Here is a 20,615-nt window from a genome sequence, read left to right as displayed (position 1 = left end):
CTGCTATCTGATATTTGGCCTTCTGTTTTACAAGAATAATTACACCCTATAAGCCATGCTTGTAATGATGCTTACGGTCTTGGTATGTTTGGCCCCTAGCAAGACCTTTCATCTCTTCAATGAATGTGCTGGACACAGAGTGAGTGTTCACCGCAACACAGCTGTTTCCCCAATTAAACATCAGAGTGTTTCCATGAAGCTGCATGGTGGCTTGCTGGTGGGATGTGACTGAACCATAAAAAAAATCAAGCTCGTGTTAGCCTTTTTTCATTAGCCTTCCGTGACCTGGAATTAGATGATGTTTACACTATTTAAAGGCACGTGCCTCTTTGTCATGGGAAACACGCGCACACACACACACATAGGTGGCTCATCACATATTCCCAAGCAAAAGACAAATTGGACTGGGAGGTTACAGCTTCAGCAGAGCAATGACAGACACGGTAAACCTGATTGAATTTGGGGGGGGGGGGGGGGGGTTGGTGGTTTCCATCCTTTTCAAAAACCTCTCGTCCTCCGTCCCAAAAAATGGGCATCTGGTTCCGTCCCAGGGACGGAATGCCCATCTCTGTTTGTCAGACTGTTAAGTACATCTACAACCTTCCACACTCACACCTATGGGTAATCTAAAGTCTTCAGTTAACCTCAGATGGATGCACTCTTAAAACTGCTGGGTTCAAAGTAACCCAAATTGAGTGAATTTCCTAGCTCATCACTGGGTCCAAAAGGGACCCAGTGTTAAGTACATCCAAAAGGGACCCAGTGATGAGCTAGGGTCCCTTTTGGTTGGTGCAAAAAGCCCCCTATGCTGGTCTTTTTGCACCAACACACTGCATTGAGGATTTGACCCAGCACGTCGGGTGAAGATTGTATCTGTATCTGAAAAAACTAAAACGGCACATGTCCCACTCACAAAGCAAAGAAAATTAATCAGATTGACGCAAAATACAACCACCTATCCAGTTGTCCTTAATTGACTGAAAAACAGAAAGGCTTTAATCTGCTTGGAAGCAAATTGGACAAATGCAACATGGTCGAGTGGTGAATGACTGTATCAAATTAAGCACACTAGGACACGGAGAGTTTGTTATGATCCTCCCTAAAAAGAAGTGCTAATTCCTCAATTAAAACATTAAATCTTGTCATATGCAACATCTAACTGCCGATTAATGGCAATTTTTATAATTCAACGTTTATTTGTACAGGTAAGAACTGAATCTTAATTGCAAAACCGACCTGGCAGAAAAGAGCAGATTAAAACAAAGCAAATAAAAATACATTGTGACGTTTTCGCCTTGGCAACTCTTAGTTTGACTGTCGTGTGCACATGCGCAGTGTCTACATCAAATGAACCGTTTCGTCACCTCGCCACGTACTATTCGATGCAACCAAACTGCCCGTTGCTTTGACAGACGTGCAAACTGACCAATGAGAAAGAAATGTTACGACTGGGGATCTCCCATGAGCGGACTAACAAGCTACTTGCCGACAGAGTTCCTGCTTGAGAGGCGGCGATTGAGAAATATTCAAAGCAAATTGTGTTTAACAGCCACAGTAACGTGAGTATACAATAAAGACACCTTTAGTCGCTTTTGTTGGGGATGTTGCACCGTGGTTTTATTGGAGATGTTAACAAAATCAGATCAGAATAAGGTCATTTTTAGTTGCTTGGGGGTTCAGCGGCTAAAACTGTCAGTGCCAGTGCTAAGGCTAACGTCAACAGTTCCCTTTGGACCCCAACCAGTCAAGGTTTGCTCAGTGACAAAAAAAAATAATAATAATAATTCACAAGCGACATTACCACTCTAGGCCATATGACATCAAGGTGCTAAAGGTTTGATATTCGTTGTTGTTAAAACTATTCTTATTTATTAAAAGATGTGGTGGAGTCGTGTCCTGCTAATCAGCTGGGTTCTGGTGCTGGTCCAGCTGCTCACTTCAGAGGCAGTTCCCATCAGTAAGGACAGGACCAAAATTAAAGAGCCAGAGGTCAGAATTGAAGATGCTCCAGCTAGTGTGGTAAGTGATTCTCTACCTTTTATTTCTCATTAGGATTTTAATAATTTGGCACAGCACTTGAATGGATTTACAAATAAAACAAAGTTGCAATTGAAGTTCTGTAAACACGCCATGTAGAATAAGCATTTTTTTTTCAAAAAGAAAAGGACATTTCGGCAATGTGCGGCAAGCCCCTTCATGTTCAGAAGAGATTTGGTAAAAAAAAAAAAAAAAGGGGGGAGGGAAGAAATGCTTTTAATATCTGTAGAAGGGGACAAAGAATTGCAATTTCATAAAAAAATGTCTGCTAAAATAAACGGAACAAATCCATTTAGCAAGACCAACTTGATTTGCTTTATTTGAAAAAAATGATGTGGCAGACGAGTTCTGGCTCCCGGGCCTCGAGTTTACACGTGGTGTACGCTTTTACTCAGCTTTAAAAGCTTTCGCATATAAAAGGCATTTTGAATTTTAGCATTACCTCCCTACAAGAGCTGAAAATCTGATTTATAGAAAGACCATATTAAAAAAAAAAGACAATCAAAAACAAAAGGCACATTTTAAACATTCAAACTTACTAAGACGTACACAAATATTAAATGATAAGTGTTACTTGGCGCTGGTTTTCACACTCCAAAGAAGTTTCCAACTCTCCAAACAAAAGACTTCGAGCTTATTATTTGCTTCCCTGAAATGAGCTTTACTGTAAAACTGACATGGAAAAAACCCCCAAAAGATGATAAACATTGTTTGTTTGTTTGTTTATTGTTTATTGAGCATATATAGAACATACAATAACAGATTGACAAAAGGCAAGCAAAAATTATAAGAGGAAAATTAAAAAAAAACATTGATGATAAACATTGTCTATTTAAACATCAAACGGATGTGTTCAGACAATTGTTTAGGTTCTTAACTAAAGTGTATTGTGTTATACTGCTATATTATGATATTTTCATGATTTCAATCACATGGCATTCTTTGTTTGACATTGTTTCTTCTGCTAAAGGACACCGGGCTCCACTACGACCGCTACCTCAGAGAAGTCATTGATTTTCTCGAAAAAGATGAACATTTCAGAGAAAAGCTCCATAATACCGACATGGAAGATATCAAGGTGAAAGCCCTCTTTACCGTGTACTTTGATTTACGGCTCAGAGTACCTATGTGATGTATGAGGAAAAACCATTAATCACCCGCTTCTCCTCCTTCAACAATGATCATTTTGTGTGCAAACTCAAAAGTAGTGAGATGTGTCACTCTGATACTACAGTGTCTTAATTTCCAATTCCGAAAGTTGTACTTTAAGCCCCTTTTTACGGATGTTTAAGAGTCCCCTATGAAGGGCATCGCAGACGCAAACCTTCATTGGTGCCCAATATGAAAACTTTTCCATCACTATACAACAAATGCGATGTACAACAATTATAATGAACGCATTTTTCACACTATAAGGCATACCTAATAGCATTCCATTTTCTCAAGAGCCGACAGTACGCCTTATAATCCTTATATCCGTATCAATATTCAGATTTCTTGGACGTAGTGTTTTAAATGTTCTGTAAAGCGCTTTGTTCCAGCTGCAGCCAGTTGTGAAAGCGTTATAGAAATAAAGCTGTATTGTGTTGTATTCTCTTTAGTGTAGCTCCATCAAGTGGATGCATAACGCAACCCCAGCCACTACTGTGGCTTCTATTTTATGCGCCTTATAATGCGGCGCCCCCTAGATATGAAAACCATTTTAAAATAGGCCATTCATTAAAGATGCGCCTTATACTTCGAAGCGCCTTATAATGAAAACAGGGTAATGGGATTTTTGTGTTTGGGTTTTTTTTGTTACAAGTAATGTTGACTAATGTTTACTTCCAGCAAGGTAAACTTGCCAAAGAGCTGGACTTTGTCAGCCACCACGTCAGAACAAAACTGGACGAGTTGAAGAGGCAAGAGGTAAATCGACTCAGGACACTCATCAAGGCTCGGCATGACCTTGAAGGTGGAAATGGTAGGTCAAGTGTAGAAAAAAAACGGAAACAAAATATGTTTGAATCTAAATGTATGTAACATAAAAGGCTGCAACTTGTGCACATGTCTCTTCGATAGATATTGCAGTGGACCACCAAGCTCTGCTGAAGCAGTTTGAATACTTGAACCATATGAACCCACATACGTTTGAAGTGGATGACCTGGATCGCCTGATAAAATCGGTAAATCGGATGGCCAGCAAAAGTATTTGCACATTCGCGTCCTGAATGACTTGTAGACACACTGTTCAGACAACTGTGAGGAATATTGATCAACGGCAAAGCCTGTCAACAGACAGCAACGTAGCTGTTAGTTGTTCGAGGTTGACTGAAGTGGCTAATCCGGGATCGATAGCAACAGTTCAGAATATGCTTTTCTCCTTGCTAAGTCAGAGTTCAAAGAAATGATTTGCACGCTGTATTTTCACTCACATTACTGCTAAGATAATCGGACAATTTAGCCCAAAACAACTCATGATGTTTGCGTATCAAGGCCACAAACGATCTGGAGAACTTCGACAAAGAGAGACACGAGGAGTTCAAGCGTTATGAAATGATGAAAGAGCACGACAGGCGGGAACACCTGAAGACGCTGGATGAAGACGAGCGAAAGCGAGAGGAGGAGCACTACGAGGAGCTGCGGAAAAAACACGCCGACCACCCCAAAGTCAACCACCCGGTAAGTCTGACCGGGACTGTGTTCACACTCACTTGTCATCTTTGGATCGATTGTAATTCCTGGTGCGAACACTGAATCTCCCAAACCTTCTCTGACTAGTGTTGGGAGCGGAAGTGGGGTGGGGTGGGGGTCATTATTTTGAGACACGTAGCATCATTTGTCAACAATTTTGAAAATGTTGAAATGAGGTGTTATCTTTGCAGGGTAGCCAGAATCAACTCAAGGAAGTGTGGGAAGATACGGATGGCTTAGACCCAGAGGATTTTGATCCCAAAACTTTCTTCAATTTGCATGGTAAGTCATGCTTTCAGTGCGACAGGTTTCCTCCTTTTAATGACAAGACACACACACACACACTTCAGCCATGGCATCTATGTCTTCCTCTGCCTGATGTAGACACCAACGGAGATGGCTTCTTTGATGAACAGGAACTAGAGTCGCTGTTCACCAAGGAGGTGAGAATTCATGTCATGTTAATGTTCTGGCGAAAAAGTCCTTGACTGTTGCTCGCTAATGTTTCAGCTGGAAAAACTCTACGATCCCACCAATGAGGAGGATGATATGGTGGAAATGGAGGAGGAGAGGTTACGCATGAGGGAGCATGTCATGAACGAGGTATTGGACAGCTGTTGAAATATAAACTTAACCAGCCACATTCGCATTTTGTACCTACGGTTGGTTAGCTTATTTCTTCTTGTGAACTTGAATAAAGTACAAAACGCAAACATGAGAAACACCTTTTACCATTATGCTGTGCGGGTGTGTGGCCTGTCTTCACGTATTGCATCATCAACGAATAGTCATGTCATTTATTGACTCTAAACACTTGCAGGTGGATTCAAACAAAGACAGGCTGGTCTCTTTAGACGAGTTCATGACTGCTACAAATAAAAAAGAATTCTTGGAGCCAGATAGCTGGGAGGTAAGCCCCCCACCCCAAAAAAACCCTCCAACAAACATTGTTATCACTTCAACAAATTCAAGGACTCTAAAATGGACCAGGGTTCACGTGGTGTTTGTAGACTTTGGAGCAGAACCAGGCCTACACGGATGAGGAGATGAGGGAGTTTGAGGAGCACCTCGTTCGCCAAGAGCAGGAGCTTCACCAGAAAACTGCTGAACTTCAGAAACAGAGAGATGAGCTGGATAGGCAACAGGAGCAGCTGAATGCGCAGAAAGTTGAGTTGCAACAGGTAAGGGCACCAGCGTTGAACACACGCACACGAGGACAAAATTGTTGGTGCGTCTCTGTTAATGAAAGGAAAACTCCACAGGGGGCAGAGAAAGAACTTGAATCAGACAAAAGTGATCATGTAATGCACATCAGATATTGCTTTTGAATTGTGGTTCAAAAAATTATTTTTAAAAAACTCATGAAACAGGACTGGACAAAAATGACGGTTATATTTTGTTGCGCAACCTTTTGAGGCTTTTTCCGGGGAAACTGAGCTGCTTCTCAAGGTCGTCAAGTAGAGCTGATTTTCAATAATATACTGTAGATGAAGGAACAAAGCAGTAGCAATGCATGATCAGTAAGAATAAGAAAACCTTTATTCGTCTCACAATGGAGAAATTCCCAATTACAACAGCAAAGCTATGAGAGGAAGAAAATAGAAAAACAAAAAGTAGAGGAACTGCTGCAAAGGCAGCCACACCTTCATTTGTTTTTTCTTTTTGTCAAATCAAGCTACTGACTGGACAAAATGGCTTGCGAGCTGGCAAATTTATTTACATGTGAACTGAGATATTTTTTTGTTTGACCAAAGCCACACTGGATATTGTGGAAAAACTCACATATTTTGTAGTTTTTCTAAAAAATAAGTGACACGCACACAGAGTCACGGCACAGTGTTGACAGTGATGTTTATGGATAACAGCTAATAAAAACCTGAAATTTACCATCTCAGCAAATATGAATGTTACATAGCAACTATCAAACAGGTAAACTGGCTTTTACTTGTTTAGCGCCTTTCAACTCCGTTTCCTCATTTACCTACTGATGACAAAGCATCAGGAGCAACTGGACATTCAGTACCTTGCTCAAGGACACTTTGACATGGTCGCAAGGGTTGAGGATCAAACCCAAAACCTTCAGCTTGGGAGACGACCATTCAACCACTGATCCATGCCGCCCTTAAATAACTTTGGATGTAAACATTGGATTAGAATTGGTCTTCTGAAAAATATGTCCAGTGTGTGTGTGTGTGTATATATAATATATATTATTAGTGAGGCCTTTTGAATCGAATCAGCGATGCAAATGAATTCGCTTTTGTTCTTTCCAGGCCGTCGATCATATGGAACGACTCAGGTCTGAAAAACAAGAACCCCCTCCCGAGGTCCATGGTAGGTCCAGGTTCATTTATTTTATTCATGGTTTTAGCGCCGGGGCTGTTGTATGACGATGCTGATCGACATCATTGTTGCAGTCGAAGGAAACGCCATCCCAGAGAGCCACGCAGCTGACAATCAACAGCAGCACTACCAGGAGGCCCTCATCCAAGAGTCTCAACCTGTTGCTCAGGTTCATCAGGATGCATATCAGGACCAGAATCAGCAGTTGGGCGAGCAGACACACCACAATCTGCCTCCAGGGGACCATGAAAGGCCACAAATTGAGAACCACCTCCCTTAGGACCTTCACAGCTGGACTTTTTCAACCTCGTCTAATCTAAGAGTGTCTAATCTTTTTCAACATGATGACTGATTGGTGCTTTGGAACACATTCTGGACGGAGAAGCACACACCTTGAACAATACCAGTTTTGGGTGCCCGACTTAAGAATTATAGTATGGATTTTCAGGAGCATTTTGTCAACATAATGGCAGCGAAGGGACATTTAAGGAGTCAAAATACATTTCCTTTCAAGGCCTGTGGAAAAGGTCACTTTGAGCGAAACACCAGAGAACTATTATGTGATGTGAATCCCCCCCCCCCTCCTATGAGTAGACCACTCATTAATACTTTGACTGAAAGCATCTTTTAGTTTGTATCATTTCAATGACAAACTAAATTGCTATTAAAAACAAGGGTTTTGCTGTTTGTTCACCACTTGACAAAATGGCCACACATTATTGCCATATTGTTTGTCCTTTAACTGCCACCTTAATTTATGCGGTAAGCAAATACAAGCAATCATTCTGGTGAAATAATTATAGAACCGATCTGCCAAAACTGAAAAAAAAGTGATCATTTTTGGAATTCATTGAATGAGGCACACGACGTCCGCTTTTCACGAACTGTGGAACACCCCATTCATTTGATGGTTGTTTGTCGGCATTACAGTGAAACTCCTCTACAACGAAACCTACATGGGCGAAAATACCCCCCCCCCCCCCCCCCCCCCCGAGGTTGAAAAAATCTTCATGCATTAAAGCCATTGTCACTTTTCTGCTCCCTCTACAACGAAAAATACCCCTGTTGCGTTATACGAAATCATTTTCTCTGCCCTTGGCTCGCAACAAGACTCACTACAATGAAAACAAGCCTTCTGCACAAGTCTAATCCAACCTCAGCCTACAGCGACTCCTACTGTTTAGCTTGGAAGCGGCAACAGCAAACACCAGTGGCTTACACATGCGAAGGAAGTATTTGTTATTGTTAGTTTCAGATGCAGCACGAACGTTGCATTGCGAAAATGGCTACAAAAACGGACCTTTGCAGACCAAGGAGTGAAGAAAAGAAAAAAGATTTAACGCTTGAAGACAGGATAAAAGTAATAAAAATGAAAGATGGAGGAAGCAAAGTAAAAGATATGCAAGAAATTGATGTAAGCGAAAGTGAATGCTGATCGTAAATTTCGCCATTTCCCTTTTTTTTTCTTTCTGCGCTGGCTATATGAAGTGTCAAATAAGTGTATGCTCATACTTATGCACTATTGGAATAAAAATAAAGAGTACACATACGTTTGTGTGTGTGTGTTTAAACCTGAGATAAATTTGCTATAGTGAAAAGTCCCCTGTTGTGAATTTTTTTTTGCTGCAAACATGATTTCATTCAAGAGGAGTTTCACTGTAGAGGTTAACATTTTAATTTTTCTTTTTTTATTCGCATAAACATTTGTGTGTGTGATGTGTTTTAGTTGATCATAATTGATCATTTTTAACTTCAGACAGCTATTGGTAAAAATACATACAATTGAATTGCAAAAATATTACCATTTGATCTCTGAATTTGCAAAAGGTCAAAAATAAAGAGGCCATACAAGTGGAGCTTTAATGCAGGAACTCCTTGCATTCAGTTCATATCTGTGATATGTATCTGAAAGATTGAAATCTGGTCAGATGTGATGTTAGTTAACTTGCCATGCAGTGTTGTTTCTGTTCATAATTTCTTTGCATCTGCAAATCAGCATGTTCTCCTTATGTTCTTTGGCCCCCCGAAATACAAAACATGCTTCCCTGCTATTATTTCTCTGTGCTAAGTGGTTTTCTTTGTGAAAATACGGCATAGTAAGTTTGCACATTACAGACACGCGGTTCTGTTATTGCTTGCTGCTGGATTTGTCAGTGTAAGTCTCTACTGTATGCCTCAGTTCAAGACAATAAAATGATTACATCCATTCAGTTTTAACAGTCATATACTTAAAAAATATATATATTAATGATTTCATCCATTCACTTTTAACAGTTACATTGACCTTTTTTTAAATATAACTCGCCAACTGAATGGTGCACAGCCATACTGTCTTCAGTGTAGCACAAGCAAATGCCTTGTAATAGAACACAGCTTTATTGAAACAGTCTTGACTGATTATAATACAAAGAGGTGATGGTGATAGATTAAAAAATAAATTGTCATGTCTACAAGATGAGAAGGAAAAGGTGACCAAAAAGCACATGCCTGGGGAAAATCTCCAGGGAATCATTTTGGCAGTGGCAGGGTATTTTTTGCATCATTTTGTACAAAAAATAAATTAATGAAATCTTTCAAGTTTACAGGAATACCTAGTTGTTTAATATCTCACATATTTGCTGATAATCCCACATGAAATTAGGAAACAGCATTTTGTGTTAAAACATTTAGAGAAAACGGGCAGACAAAAGCAGACTGACTTAAACAGGCTTTTAATAATAATAAAAAAAATGTGTTACTGAGAAATGCAACATTAGAAAAGTGAGTTTGGGTGAACACATTCAAAAATCCTGAATGTTCAATGTGGAGCGACGAGCCAGTCATTAGGATCGCATTGGTTGAGCATTACCTCGAAGCCCCTGGGCAGCCCCCCGTTTGTAACCTTGTTGGTAGCCCTCCTGCAACACACATCACCATGAACCTTTTCACATATCAAGTTCACACCTAGCCCCCCTCCTCCCCCCCACACACACACATTTTTGTATTCATTTTCAAAATGATAAGATAATTTTACCCTCTGATAGTTGTTAGTCGAGTAGTCCCGGGCCCCCGCGTTGAATTGGTTTTGACCGTAACCACTGCTGGGAGGGTTTGAGAAAGGAGGACGGTAACCCTCATATCCCCCTGATCACAAAAGGAACAACAACATCAAATGTCTTACTTACCTTATATGTTTTTAGGTACAGCATCAATCTCAGATGATCCCTGAAAACAGCTCATTGTATGTCACTCACTCACTGATTTGCAGCAGGGCTCGGTTTTCATCCCTCCTAGCCCTCCCCCCATGGGAATCCATAACTACAATGTGGCCTTGTGATAGATGAGTTCCAATTAGGACTGTGTACCTCTAAATCCATTGGAGGAGCCTCGGTAGCCATTCATGGCGCCTCTGCCGTTCCTTGCGCCGCCCCGGGGCACGGTCCTGCTGTTGAACAAGGACTGGCCCGACTGTCCGAAGCCTGCACCAGGCGACGAATCTCCATGCACGGCCGGCGAAGGCATGATCGGCGCTTGGGGCTGGAATCCAGCAACAACTGGAAGGCCACGAATGACTTAATACATTTAAATCACACACAGCATTTGTTTAACACAGGATTTTTTAAAAAGTCAATCTTCATTGCGCTTTCACCAGATTGTAAAGTCTCCTGCGGGATGTCAGGATGGTCAGCAGCAGGCTCCAATGGACCACTAAAACTCTGCCCGTAGCTCACAGGAAACTGGGGCGGCTTTCGAGGATCTGCTTGGCCGCCGGCTGGTGGCGCAGGTGCACTCAGAACAAATACCTAAAAAAAAAGCAGAATCAATATTTCTACATTACAGGCCAAATAAAAAGAATATACCTCACTCATCGCGTCTATAAATGATTCAGAATTGAAGGAGTGAGATGGAGAGAGCCATTTGTCCCTACTCAGGAGGAAGGGAAAAAAAATGACATGCAGGCATCGGTTGTACTTCATTGCCCTGAAGTACTTAAGGACTGGACACGGATACGAAGCATTACCGCTTGCACTGACTGGAAGGGGGCAGCATTGACATTGATGCCTCCAGTGTGGGTGGATTTGGAGGCAGGTGGGAAGGCAGAGGACAGGGAACAAGAGGCAGACGAATGCTCAGAAGACAGAGACATTGCAGCCTGGAGGGTTTGGAAATGGGGGACAGGAGAGGGGGGAAGGAAAAATAAAAGATGTAGTAAGTTGGATAAATGATTGACTGTAGCATTGCAAAAAGTCTGAAAATGATCTATTTCGCTGACAAATGACTGTCTACAGCAGGGGTCATCAACATGGTGCCCACACATGTGGACCACATCACCAGCCCATGGGCCTGTTTTAAAAACAGCTAAACTTTGATGGGACATTGCAATTTCCTAAGAATGCGGTAGAAGTCATCATTTGAAAATGTAAACATGGCCAGAAAGGTATAGAAATAGTGTTGCGCAATGATATTCACCTGTTTCCTAAATTATTGAGAAACAATTAACATGATCCGCGTCTTCACATACATTAATGCTAGGGTTTTTTGCTTAATTTTTTTTTAAAATAAAAAGATATAAGTGCATCAACTCTAGCCAAATCTAATTGATCCACTTTAGAATACTGTACATCAAGATACGCGTCAAATTGTCTTTCATTGGAGACATGCACAGTTGTGCTCCTAAGTTCACATACCTATCACGGGTCACCTGTTTTCGGAAGCTGAGCCATGACTGATCGTTACCTGAGCCCTGAGTCACTCTGATGTCATTTTCAGTCGACAGCAAGTGGCAAAAAGGCTGCCCCCTGCAATGGCTCACAGGTGGATTTTGCTGCTTAACTCATATTCCACAGATGCAATATTAATTTGAATGCCATGTTTAGACCAGTGAATCCCCAGTGGTTACTGGTCCCGAAACAGTGCTAACTGCTACGTCAGCCCAGCGGGCTACAAACCAGCAGAATTCCGTCCTCATTCAAGATGCGGCATACATGTAACGTATGCGCTTTAAAAGCAGCCAAATACTCATTGTTTTACATGAGACTGCACAGTGGCAGTAATTCGCCATCATCAGAATAGTTGACGAGTACGGACGGGTACTGTACGTCGTGCGTCCGTGTGCTTAGCTGTAAGCCATTCCGACTATTGAGGGCGCTATATGAAGGAAAGACCGCGGACTTGTGCAGAGAGTCGTTGGTTTGACTCTCTGGTTCATTACCTTAATGACGACATCGCGTTCACCATAACATGAGCCACTGTTGCATTTTCTGTCGTTCTCTTTCTGCTACTTACGTGCGAGGGTTCCTTTGGTCCTGTCATCGCACTCATCTGCGGACGTCTGGACTCTGAGTGGGCTGTTGGGAGGATAGAGCAAAAAATGTGACACAAATGTTAAAAGCTTGGTCACTCCCAACTTCAGTGTCTCCTTTTTTTTGGTCAGAATTGGACAAGGGGAGAATATTTCAGTCTCGGGTTTAGATTAGGTTTGAAGAGGGGCAGGCGTTTTATTTTGCATCTTAAAATGCTACATAACAATTTTATAAGATGAATATTTGAAAAATTCAGTCAGTTGCACTCAACCCAAGGAATCCATGGAACCCCCGCCCCCCCTTTTTTTTTTTACAAACTGTATCATATACGTACATTTGGCTGTCATAAGAAAAGTAATACAGTACATTATAGATTTCAGGAAGTCCATTCGGAATAATAGTTAGCCTTCCTAATATTCAAGGTTAAAGGTGTATATATATGTCGGCATCACCGTGGAGTTTGCAAAAATCATCCAAATGTAACATCTGTCACTGAATGACCACACAAACTAATTATTGTAATTACTTAAGCATACATCACAGTAATAATACTACAAAGTAAATGGGCAGAGGATGGATATCCTCCGGATACTCCCCGCCCAAGTTAAATCCCACCCTTGACCTTCTGAAGAAGCCAGTGAGGGTATTAAGCAGCATACTCACATGATGCACATGCTAGCTGTTGGAGGTCCACAGTCTGGACAGGCTTCATGGGCTGGGCTGAAACAATGGCCGGGTCGAGGAGCTGCCCATCAAAATCCAACACTGAGTCCTTGCGGTTAAAAAAAAATAAAAATGAATAAATGAGTGGTGAATCATGGTGTAGACGTCACAGGTGGGGAGATGTGATGTCATGATGTAGATGCATTGTGCTATAGATGAGGGTTGGCGATTATGGTTTTTATGCTGCTGAGACATATATGACAATGTTTATATGAGATTAACAAGGACCACAAAGGAGCTTTAGCCTTCTTGGGGTTCCATGTACAGTCATACCTCGGTTTTCGACCATAATCTGTTCCAGAAGGCTGTTCGAAAACCGATTTGTTCAAAAAACGAAACCACGCTCTTTAAAAAAAAAAAAACTTTATTGAACACGTCTGCTTACAATGGAACGCTACTTGAGGAAGCGTCACTTCCTCATCTACCTGAGGAAGCGTCATTTCCTCGTGTAAGGAAGGCAAGAGGAGTCAAGTGCCGCATTCAAGTGTTTCAAGTTTGGTCGAGAACCGATTTTCGGTCGTAATCCAAGGCATAAAAAAAAACTCTAAATTTTTGGTCGAAAACCGATTTGGTCGAGAACAGGGACGTTTGAAAACAGAGGTTTGACTGTATTGCCTTTCTGGGTCATCCACTGTCTTCAATTCTTTGCTGGAACGCTGTAAAACGGAGACCACTCCAACAGTAATGTCAGAGATAATCACTCGAACAGTTGAAAAGAGACTCGACCCAGGAAGAAGTTGTGTTTGACTGCCAGGCAGGAGGCACGATTCTTTGAAGCCGTACGAACTCGTGCTCGCTTCTCAAACCGAAACCTGGACCCTCGCAACTCCTGCTGGCCTTTATTGACAGTACATGCAAATTACAAGCGACATATCAGACAAACACTCCCCCCCTTCATTTACACGTCGCGCCTCTCAGTGGACACCTGGGGGCCAAGACACTTCCCGGTACAAGCGCCAACATTCATAATCAACAGATACCGTGACATTTTAATGAGTAGTCTTCCCATGAACTGATACATCAGTAACTTTGCTCAAGGACATCTTATTATGCTGGAGCGCATTCTGTCCTCCCAATCAGCCCAAAGTTGAATCCTTCTTCCTGTATTATCAGTTACCAAGCGCCTTGGCTCCATTCCCCTCAAACTGACCCCTGATTCTCTGTGCTCCATTGTGTACAAGTTGTATAAACACACGCATTCGAGGTCAATCAAGCATGTAACAAAATGAAACTTTGAAATATGATAACATTGTGTTAGTCTATTCTCCATCAATTACACTCACGCACGCACGCACGCAGACTATGGTTCCTCTCACCTGCATGAAGTTATAAGTCCCTTGCATCTGGGCCATGAGGTCTTGCACCACCTGCTTTCTGATCACCGGGTCAGTCGACGGAGGTGGGCTGACACGATTCACAGCAACGCTCGGTTCTGGTGGCAGCTGGGCGGGGGGCTGATGCTGAAGGGAATTCACCATCTTGGTGTAGAAAATAATACACTTTAACAAAACTACTTGCGCAGAGGGTACGCAGGGTCATAGAGAAGCACAGCATACCTGCATGTCCACTGACCACTCCTCCACATGTTCTGTGTCTGTACTGCTATAAGTGCTTTCCGGGATAAACTGTCTATTTACAAACTACAACAAACAATATAAGTTAGCCACCAAAAAAGAAAAAGAAAAGTCATTTCTCATTGGCGTTTGTCTGAAGCAGTAGAGCGGGCACGGAAATCTCACCTCTGTGGTTTCCAATTGCACTGGCTGTGGATGATTTTCAGTAACTGTTGCTTCTTAAAAAGAAATAACATTAAAAAAAGCTTTTAGTTTCCCCGCAGCACATTTAAACAAGCAGCTTGTGATTGTGTCAAACCCTACGTGGTTCAGGTGTTTGCTCTGGAACATTGGAATCAGCCACCACTGCTTGCTTTTCCTGCTTCTCCTCTTCCTCTTCACATGTTCCATTTCGAGCACTTGGTGCTCTGTCAAAGTAGCCGCCCTGAAGCAAGTTGTCCATGATGTCCTTCAGCGCTTTGTCTGGAACATGATCGGTGAAGTAATTCAAGGGTGAAGGGAATTTAGTCACATAACATCACCATAATAAACATAAAAATAAGAAAGAAAGTGTCATTTCAACTCCAGAATGCAGTTCAGCTTTGTATCCGGGTGCATACTTAAGAGACAGGGTCATGTGCAGGCTTACCTAGATGCAGCAGCACACAAGATTACATTTGGCCGGCGTACAAAAAAAAAAATAATAATAATAATAATGAAATAAGTGGTTAGCCTTTTGACTCATGAAGAGTCAACTGGTTGACATGGCTGACACTCCCAAAAAGCATACATACAAAAAGGCAAAAAAAGGGTGTAGGGCACAAATCATTAATTAACATCGGTTGCAATTCCGTTTCACATGTGGTTTTCTGCTATTCTACTTTCTGGCGAAAATAGATTTAAGTAAACAAAGAAAGAAGAAAGACAAACTGTTTCATTATCCTAACACAAGTCAAAACGGTCGCGGGAGCAATGGAAATGCTTACATGACGTTCCTGCCACGGCCTTGTCCCTGCCCTCGAGCAGTTCCCACAAGTGCAGTGAGGCCTCTTCATATTGTTCAGTCAACCTGCAAGTCAATGAGGAGACACGGTACACCGTCCACGCTGTGTATTGTGAAACGATTGATCCATTGTGCCTTTGCATATTCCTAACACATGAATACATCTGATGAGGCACTAATACTTGAGCGGGAACCACACACCTGACGTCGCAGTTCCGATCAGGTCCGACGAGTTTGTAGAACTCGTCGAGAGATGCGAGATCAGCATCCGTGAGCAAGGAGGAGCCAGAAGCATCTGGCCGCGTCAGATCCTGCCTGACGTTGTGGTCACCCAACTGGTCCAATAAAAACTGCAGCTCCAACACCGTCTTCAGTCGCCGTTGCTCCATTTCCTCTCGCTGCAGCTGTTGGCGTCTTGCAGTTTTCTTCAAAGTCTTCTGAATCTAAACACACGCCCTTCCCGTTTTAGCTCAAATCATGACAGATAAATAAATAGCACCAACATCTGCTTACACAATGTTCCCAGTAGCCAACGGAGCCACATTTTAGAACAAAACGGGATCGAAGCGAGATGACGCAGAGTAAAGCAATAGCAAACGTGACAGGCCGCGACTGCCCAGAAAAATATATGCCACCGCAGTCACGATGCGGGTGACAAACTTATTCGGACAGAGTAAAACGGGGTGAATGTAACTAAACCTGACAGTGAGAGGTGGTACGCTGTGGAAGGGGAAACAGATGTGTTCCCTGACATTTCTTACTCGCCAGCAACAATTCCATATTTGCTTAAGAAATCGATTTGTGAATAAGTGGATGACAGAAAAAGGGTCTGATCAAACATATTGAATTGCAGTGACCCCACCCGTGCCGACGTGCCACAAACATGCTCCAAAGGTGCCCAGCCTTAATGTTTGTCATTTTCTGTGTTTTTGGCCGGTTGATAATGTGTGTTCTCTCTGCCCACAGTCTAATTGGAGGGCGGAGTCCATAAGCAGCACCAGCCTGCATTCAGCCTTGGCGTGTTTAGGTTCAGCTCCGGATCATAGTTCTTTTCATCAACGATGTCGAACTTTTTGGTGATGATCACGAGATGACGGTGATGACTAAAATATGACGTGACGTATGCAAGTTTCCATTGACAAGACAATACTGGACGAAAGTGCTTGTGGTCTGTCAGACGTTCAAAATGCATGACATCCCTCTCCATAGTGCATGTAATCTCCCTGTCAAAAAATATCCATAATGCTGCTGCAACCTATCCTTGTTTGGTCCCGCCCACCACCAAGCTGGCACGCAGGGCAAACGCACACACCGGCACAACATGTCTGCGGTCGATAGTCACATACATGGACACGCTTTCTGTTGATGGACCAATGGCGGCAGTGTCATCTGAAGGTTTACCACACTAAGATTTTTTCGCAGGCAAGTCGCAACTAGCCCTGTTAACATATACTGTAACTGTATACATTTGCTAGCATTCGATGTCAGCAGTCGGCTTATGATAAATTTCAGTGTAAGCCTTAAAGTTTTCCACATGACACCTGGTGCAAATGGGCTAACTTAAGGCTTAAGTTATTTTGGTTGAGCAAACGCCAAGAACCAGTAGGGATGGAATGAGAAGATCATAAATTGTAGTTTTGTTTTTTCAACAAAGCTTGTGATTAATATGATTTTTGTGAAAACAGCCACATTCAAGCCAGATCCTGATTTACTCACAAAAGCTTGTGAGCCGAACTGACCGGTGGGCATCTGACTTAATGAAGTCATTATCCATCGTAAACTTAGAACTTTAATGCACAGCAAATCTGGAACAAAAGCAATGTATTTGGACTCACCTCTTGGCCAAGGGTCAGAAAAATCTTCTGCAGCTCCCGAGCAAACTCAATATTGGTGAGGATCTCCTGGTACTTTGACAAGGCCTCCTTCAGGCACATCATGGAAAAGTGAATTGGACTTGGGTGAATAAAACAGGCTGTATCTACAAAACCAGAAACTGTGCACATACCAGCTGATCCTGATTCAGGCTTTCACCTTTGTTCTTCTTTGCTTGATAGTCATCCAATTTGGACTGAAAGAGGGGGATGGTGGTTAAAACAGTGTAGGTGGGCTAAATTTTAAAATGACAGATAATCCGTGGAAAATGAACACATTCTTAACAGAGACCGATGAATTGCAAATAGTGACTATTTATTCCTAAAATTGGTTCAAAATACAAAAAGAGATGTAGTACGAAATATTCACTATTGACAGTACAAGTACAACCACAACACTAGCAAAACAGCTCACAAAAACATTTCCAGCACACATACACTTCAAACAATCATCTACTAATGGAAATGCATTTTAGAAGTTGTGTTGGAACTTGGATTCAAAGTTAATCACAAGGAGGGTTTTAAATCTGGTTTCCAGCATGAAAATGAAAATATTGCCTGCTGTGAAGCCCAAGGCACTTTGCCTCGATATTTTTAGTGAGCTTATTTAATTACAGGGGAAATATTAAACCGATGCATCTCGGAATGATTCAGTGCTACACACTGACAGTTTTACTCAAATGTGATTGCTCAAGCATTGACGTGTTGCGTGCTGTGCTGTGTTGTGGACACGATGGTGATCATAATGAAAGAAAATTATGGTGCTCTGGATAATACCTTTTTTTTCTCCATGTTGCGAACCTTCTTGTCGAGCACACCAAGAACCTGCTTCATGGCGTCAGATTTGCCCCCGTTTCCAACCTCTGGAATGGCAGACTGGACAGCATTGTTACCAACCATCGCTGAAGGCATCTAAATTGAGTTGGGAGAGAAGGCAAATAATCCACTTATTTGTTCAAACAACTTCATTGGGAAACAATTCAGTATGAGTAGAGCAGTTACTCGTGTCCAGCTATCGCTGTTAGAACGTGACCTTCCATTGTGTGGGAGTTACCCATTGTGGAACATTTTGACTTTTTTGGTACTTGTCATGCGCTTCAAAATAGTATGTTCGGGAAAGAAACAGACACAGCATGCGACACTTGGGGAATATCTTTTTTGTTTCGTTTTAATATAACTGAAAGCAATGAGGGCAGAGCGGCTCAAAATGTTACGTAACAAAACCTACCAAGTAATTGAACAAGTTGAACACTTTGACCATACTTTACTCTGAGCGTTCGTGCGTTGCCGCAGAGTCTACGAGTGAAACGACATCAACCTCGGTCACGTTCAACTCAATATTGCGCTATTTTATGAGAGATCAACGTTGGTCTCGCTCTCTATGTCCCATTGTTAGCCTGCAAGCTAACCCCACATTGCTGCTATGCGTCTATTTACCCGGCTTCTCCACACGCATTCGCGAAAACATCGAAAATGACATTTTCATGTTTTCAAACGGGTTTTCAGTGTCGCTTAGTGCGGATAAACTAACATGATCAGTGGATGCTGCAACAGCTCGTCGTGTGTCGTCGTCTCAGCTGAACATGACAAAAGACGATTTTCTACCTTCTGCCATTCCGTGATTGTTGTACAAATAGCATACCTTTATACTCTTTGTCTTCAAAGAGATTTACGTCGACGAGATTAACAACAATTGAGCAGGTAAACTCGGTGGCTTTGCCTTTCTGTGGTATTTTTTCCAGAAAAGATGCTCGAGGTGACACACGAACCGGCTGAGGAAGGAACTGCTGCTCTATGGCTGCTCTTTGGCTGCTCCTGATGCTGAGCCAGGCAAGACTACAAGGACCCCTCTCCGGTGCCCTCAACGTTGCCTGATTAGAAAAAAAAACACCACATCACCACACCATACATACGTTTTACACTACAGTACGATCGTATTACGCTCGAAAGAAGAGATTCTGAGGCCTTCTGTTTCTGTCTCTTTCTGCCAATACACACATCTACTATAAACATATTTAGTATTTACTATTTACACAATATTCCAAAAAGTACTAACTCGGATCCTGAATACAATTTAGATTGATTAAAACTAATATAAATAAACCGACATACGACACCCCCTCCGTGAGTCATCACCTTACCGTGGTGGAGGGGTTTGTGTGTCCCAATGATCCTAGGAGCTAAGTTGTCTGGGGCTTTATGCCCCTGGCAGGGTCACCCATGGCAAACAGGTTCTAGGTGAGGGGCCAGACAAAGCACGGCTCAAAGACCCTTATGATGAGAAAAATATATGGACTAAGGTTTCCCTTGCCCGGACGCGGGTCACCGGGGCCCCCCTCTGGAGCCAGGCCCGGAGGTGGGGCTCGTTGGCAAGCGCCTGGTGGCCGGGCCTACACCCATGGGGCCCGGCCGGGCACAGCCCGAAGAGGCAACGTGGGTCCCCCTTCCCATGGGCTCACCACCCATGAGAGGGGCCAAAGGGGTCGGGTGCAATGTGAGCTGGGCGGCAGCCAAAGGCGGGGACCCTGGCGGTCCGATCCTCGGCTGCAGAAGCTAGCCCTTGGGACATGGAATGTCACCTCTCTGGCAGGGAAGGAGCCCGAGCTGGTGTGTGAGGCAGAGAATTTCCGACTGGATATAGTCGGACTTGCCTCCACACACAGCCTGGGTTCTGGTACCAGTTCTCTCGAGAGGGGTTGGACTCTCTTCCACTCTGGAGTTGCTCACGGTGAGAGGCGCAGAGCAGGTGTGGGCATACTCATTGCCCCCCGGCTCAGTGCCTGTACATTGGGGTTCACACCGGTAGACGAGAGGGTTGCCTCCCTCCGCCTTCGGGTGGGTGGACGTGTCCTGACTGTTGTTTGTGCATATGCACCAAACAGCAGCTCAGCATACCCACCCTTTTTGGAGTCCTTGGAGGGTGTGCTGGAGAGTACTCCTGCTGGGGACTCCCTTGTTCTGCTGGGGGACTTCAATGCTCACATGGGCAATGACAGTGAGACCTGGAGGGGCGTGATTGGGAGGAACGGCCCCCCCGATCAGAACTCGAGTGGTGTTTTGTTATTGGACTTCTGTGCTCGCCACGGATTGTCCATAACGAACACCTTGTTCAAACATAAGGGTGTCCATA

The 20,615-nt window shown here is 42.9% G+C and overlaps 2 protein-coding genes across 3 annotated transcripts; one reads left to right on the top strand and one right to left on the bottom strand.

Annotated features, from left to right (window-relative positions):
• Window positions 1-1,456: 1,456 nt before the first annotated feature.
• On the top strand, window positions 1,457-9,259 carry LOC147207329 (nucleobindin-2-like). The gene is made up of 13 exons (XM_086107033.1): window positions 1,457-1,559; window positions 1,879-2,019; window positions 3,008-3,115; window positions 3,868-4,000; window positions 4,099-4,202; window positions 4,513-4,698; window positions 4,902-4,992; window positions 5,095-5,153; window positions 5,221-5,313; window positions 5,531-5,620; window positions 5,721-5,891; window positions 6,984-7,044; window positions 7,128-9,259. Exons 2-13 carry the CDS (start codon window positions 1,879-1,881, stop codon window positions 7,331-7,333), a joined length of 1,443 nt encoding a protein of 480 aa, XP_085963159.1. The 5' UTR covers window positions 1,457-1,559; the 3' UTR covers window positions 7,334-9,259.
• A 147-nt stretch (window positions 9,260-9,406) lies between these two features.
• LOC147207328 (caprin-1-like) lies at window positions 9,407-19,289 on the bottom strand. Of its 2 annotated transcripts, XM_086107246.1 has the most exons (17): window positions 19,128-19,289; window positions 18,263-18,397; window positions 17,620-17,682; window positions 17,450-17,536; window positions 15,816-16,057; window positions 15,598-15,680; window positions 14,936-15,094; window positions 14,798-14,850; window positions 14,615-14,698; window positions 14,375-14,536; window positions 12,999-13,107; window positions 12,319-12,380; window positions 11,054-11,185; window positions 10,682-10,835; window positions 10,398-10,586; window positions 10,067-10,176; window positions 9,407-9,950 (listed from the first exon to the last, which is right to left on the bottom strand). In XM_086107246.1, the coding sequence occupies exons 2-17, from the start codon at window positions 18,395-18,397 to the stop codon at window positions 9,876-9,878; spliced, it is 1,899 nt and encodes a 632-aa protein (XP_085963372.1). In that variant the 5' UTR covers window positions 19,128-19,289; the 3' UTR covers window positions 9,407-9,875. The 2 variants fall into 2 exon arrangements, with proteins under 2 accessions (XP_085963372.1, XP_085963373.1); XM_086107247.1 differs by lacking the exon at window positions 11,054-11,185.
• Between the last annotated feature and the right edge of the window lie 1,326 nt (window positions 19,290-20,615).

This window comes from Hippocampus guttulatus, chromosome 3 (assembly GCF_054856545.1).
Source record: "Hippocampus guttulatus isolate MCC_2025c chromosome 3, RoL_Hgut_1.0, whole genome shotgun sequence".
Classification (NCBI taxonomy): domain Eukaryota; kingdom Metazoa; phylum Chordata; class Actinopteri; order Syngnathiformes; family Syngnathidae; genus Hippocampus; species Hippocampus guttulatus.
Note: the sequence above shows the minus strand (reverse complement) of the source record. Positions and strands in the feature narration are given on the sequence as shown.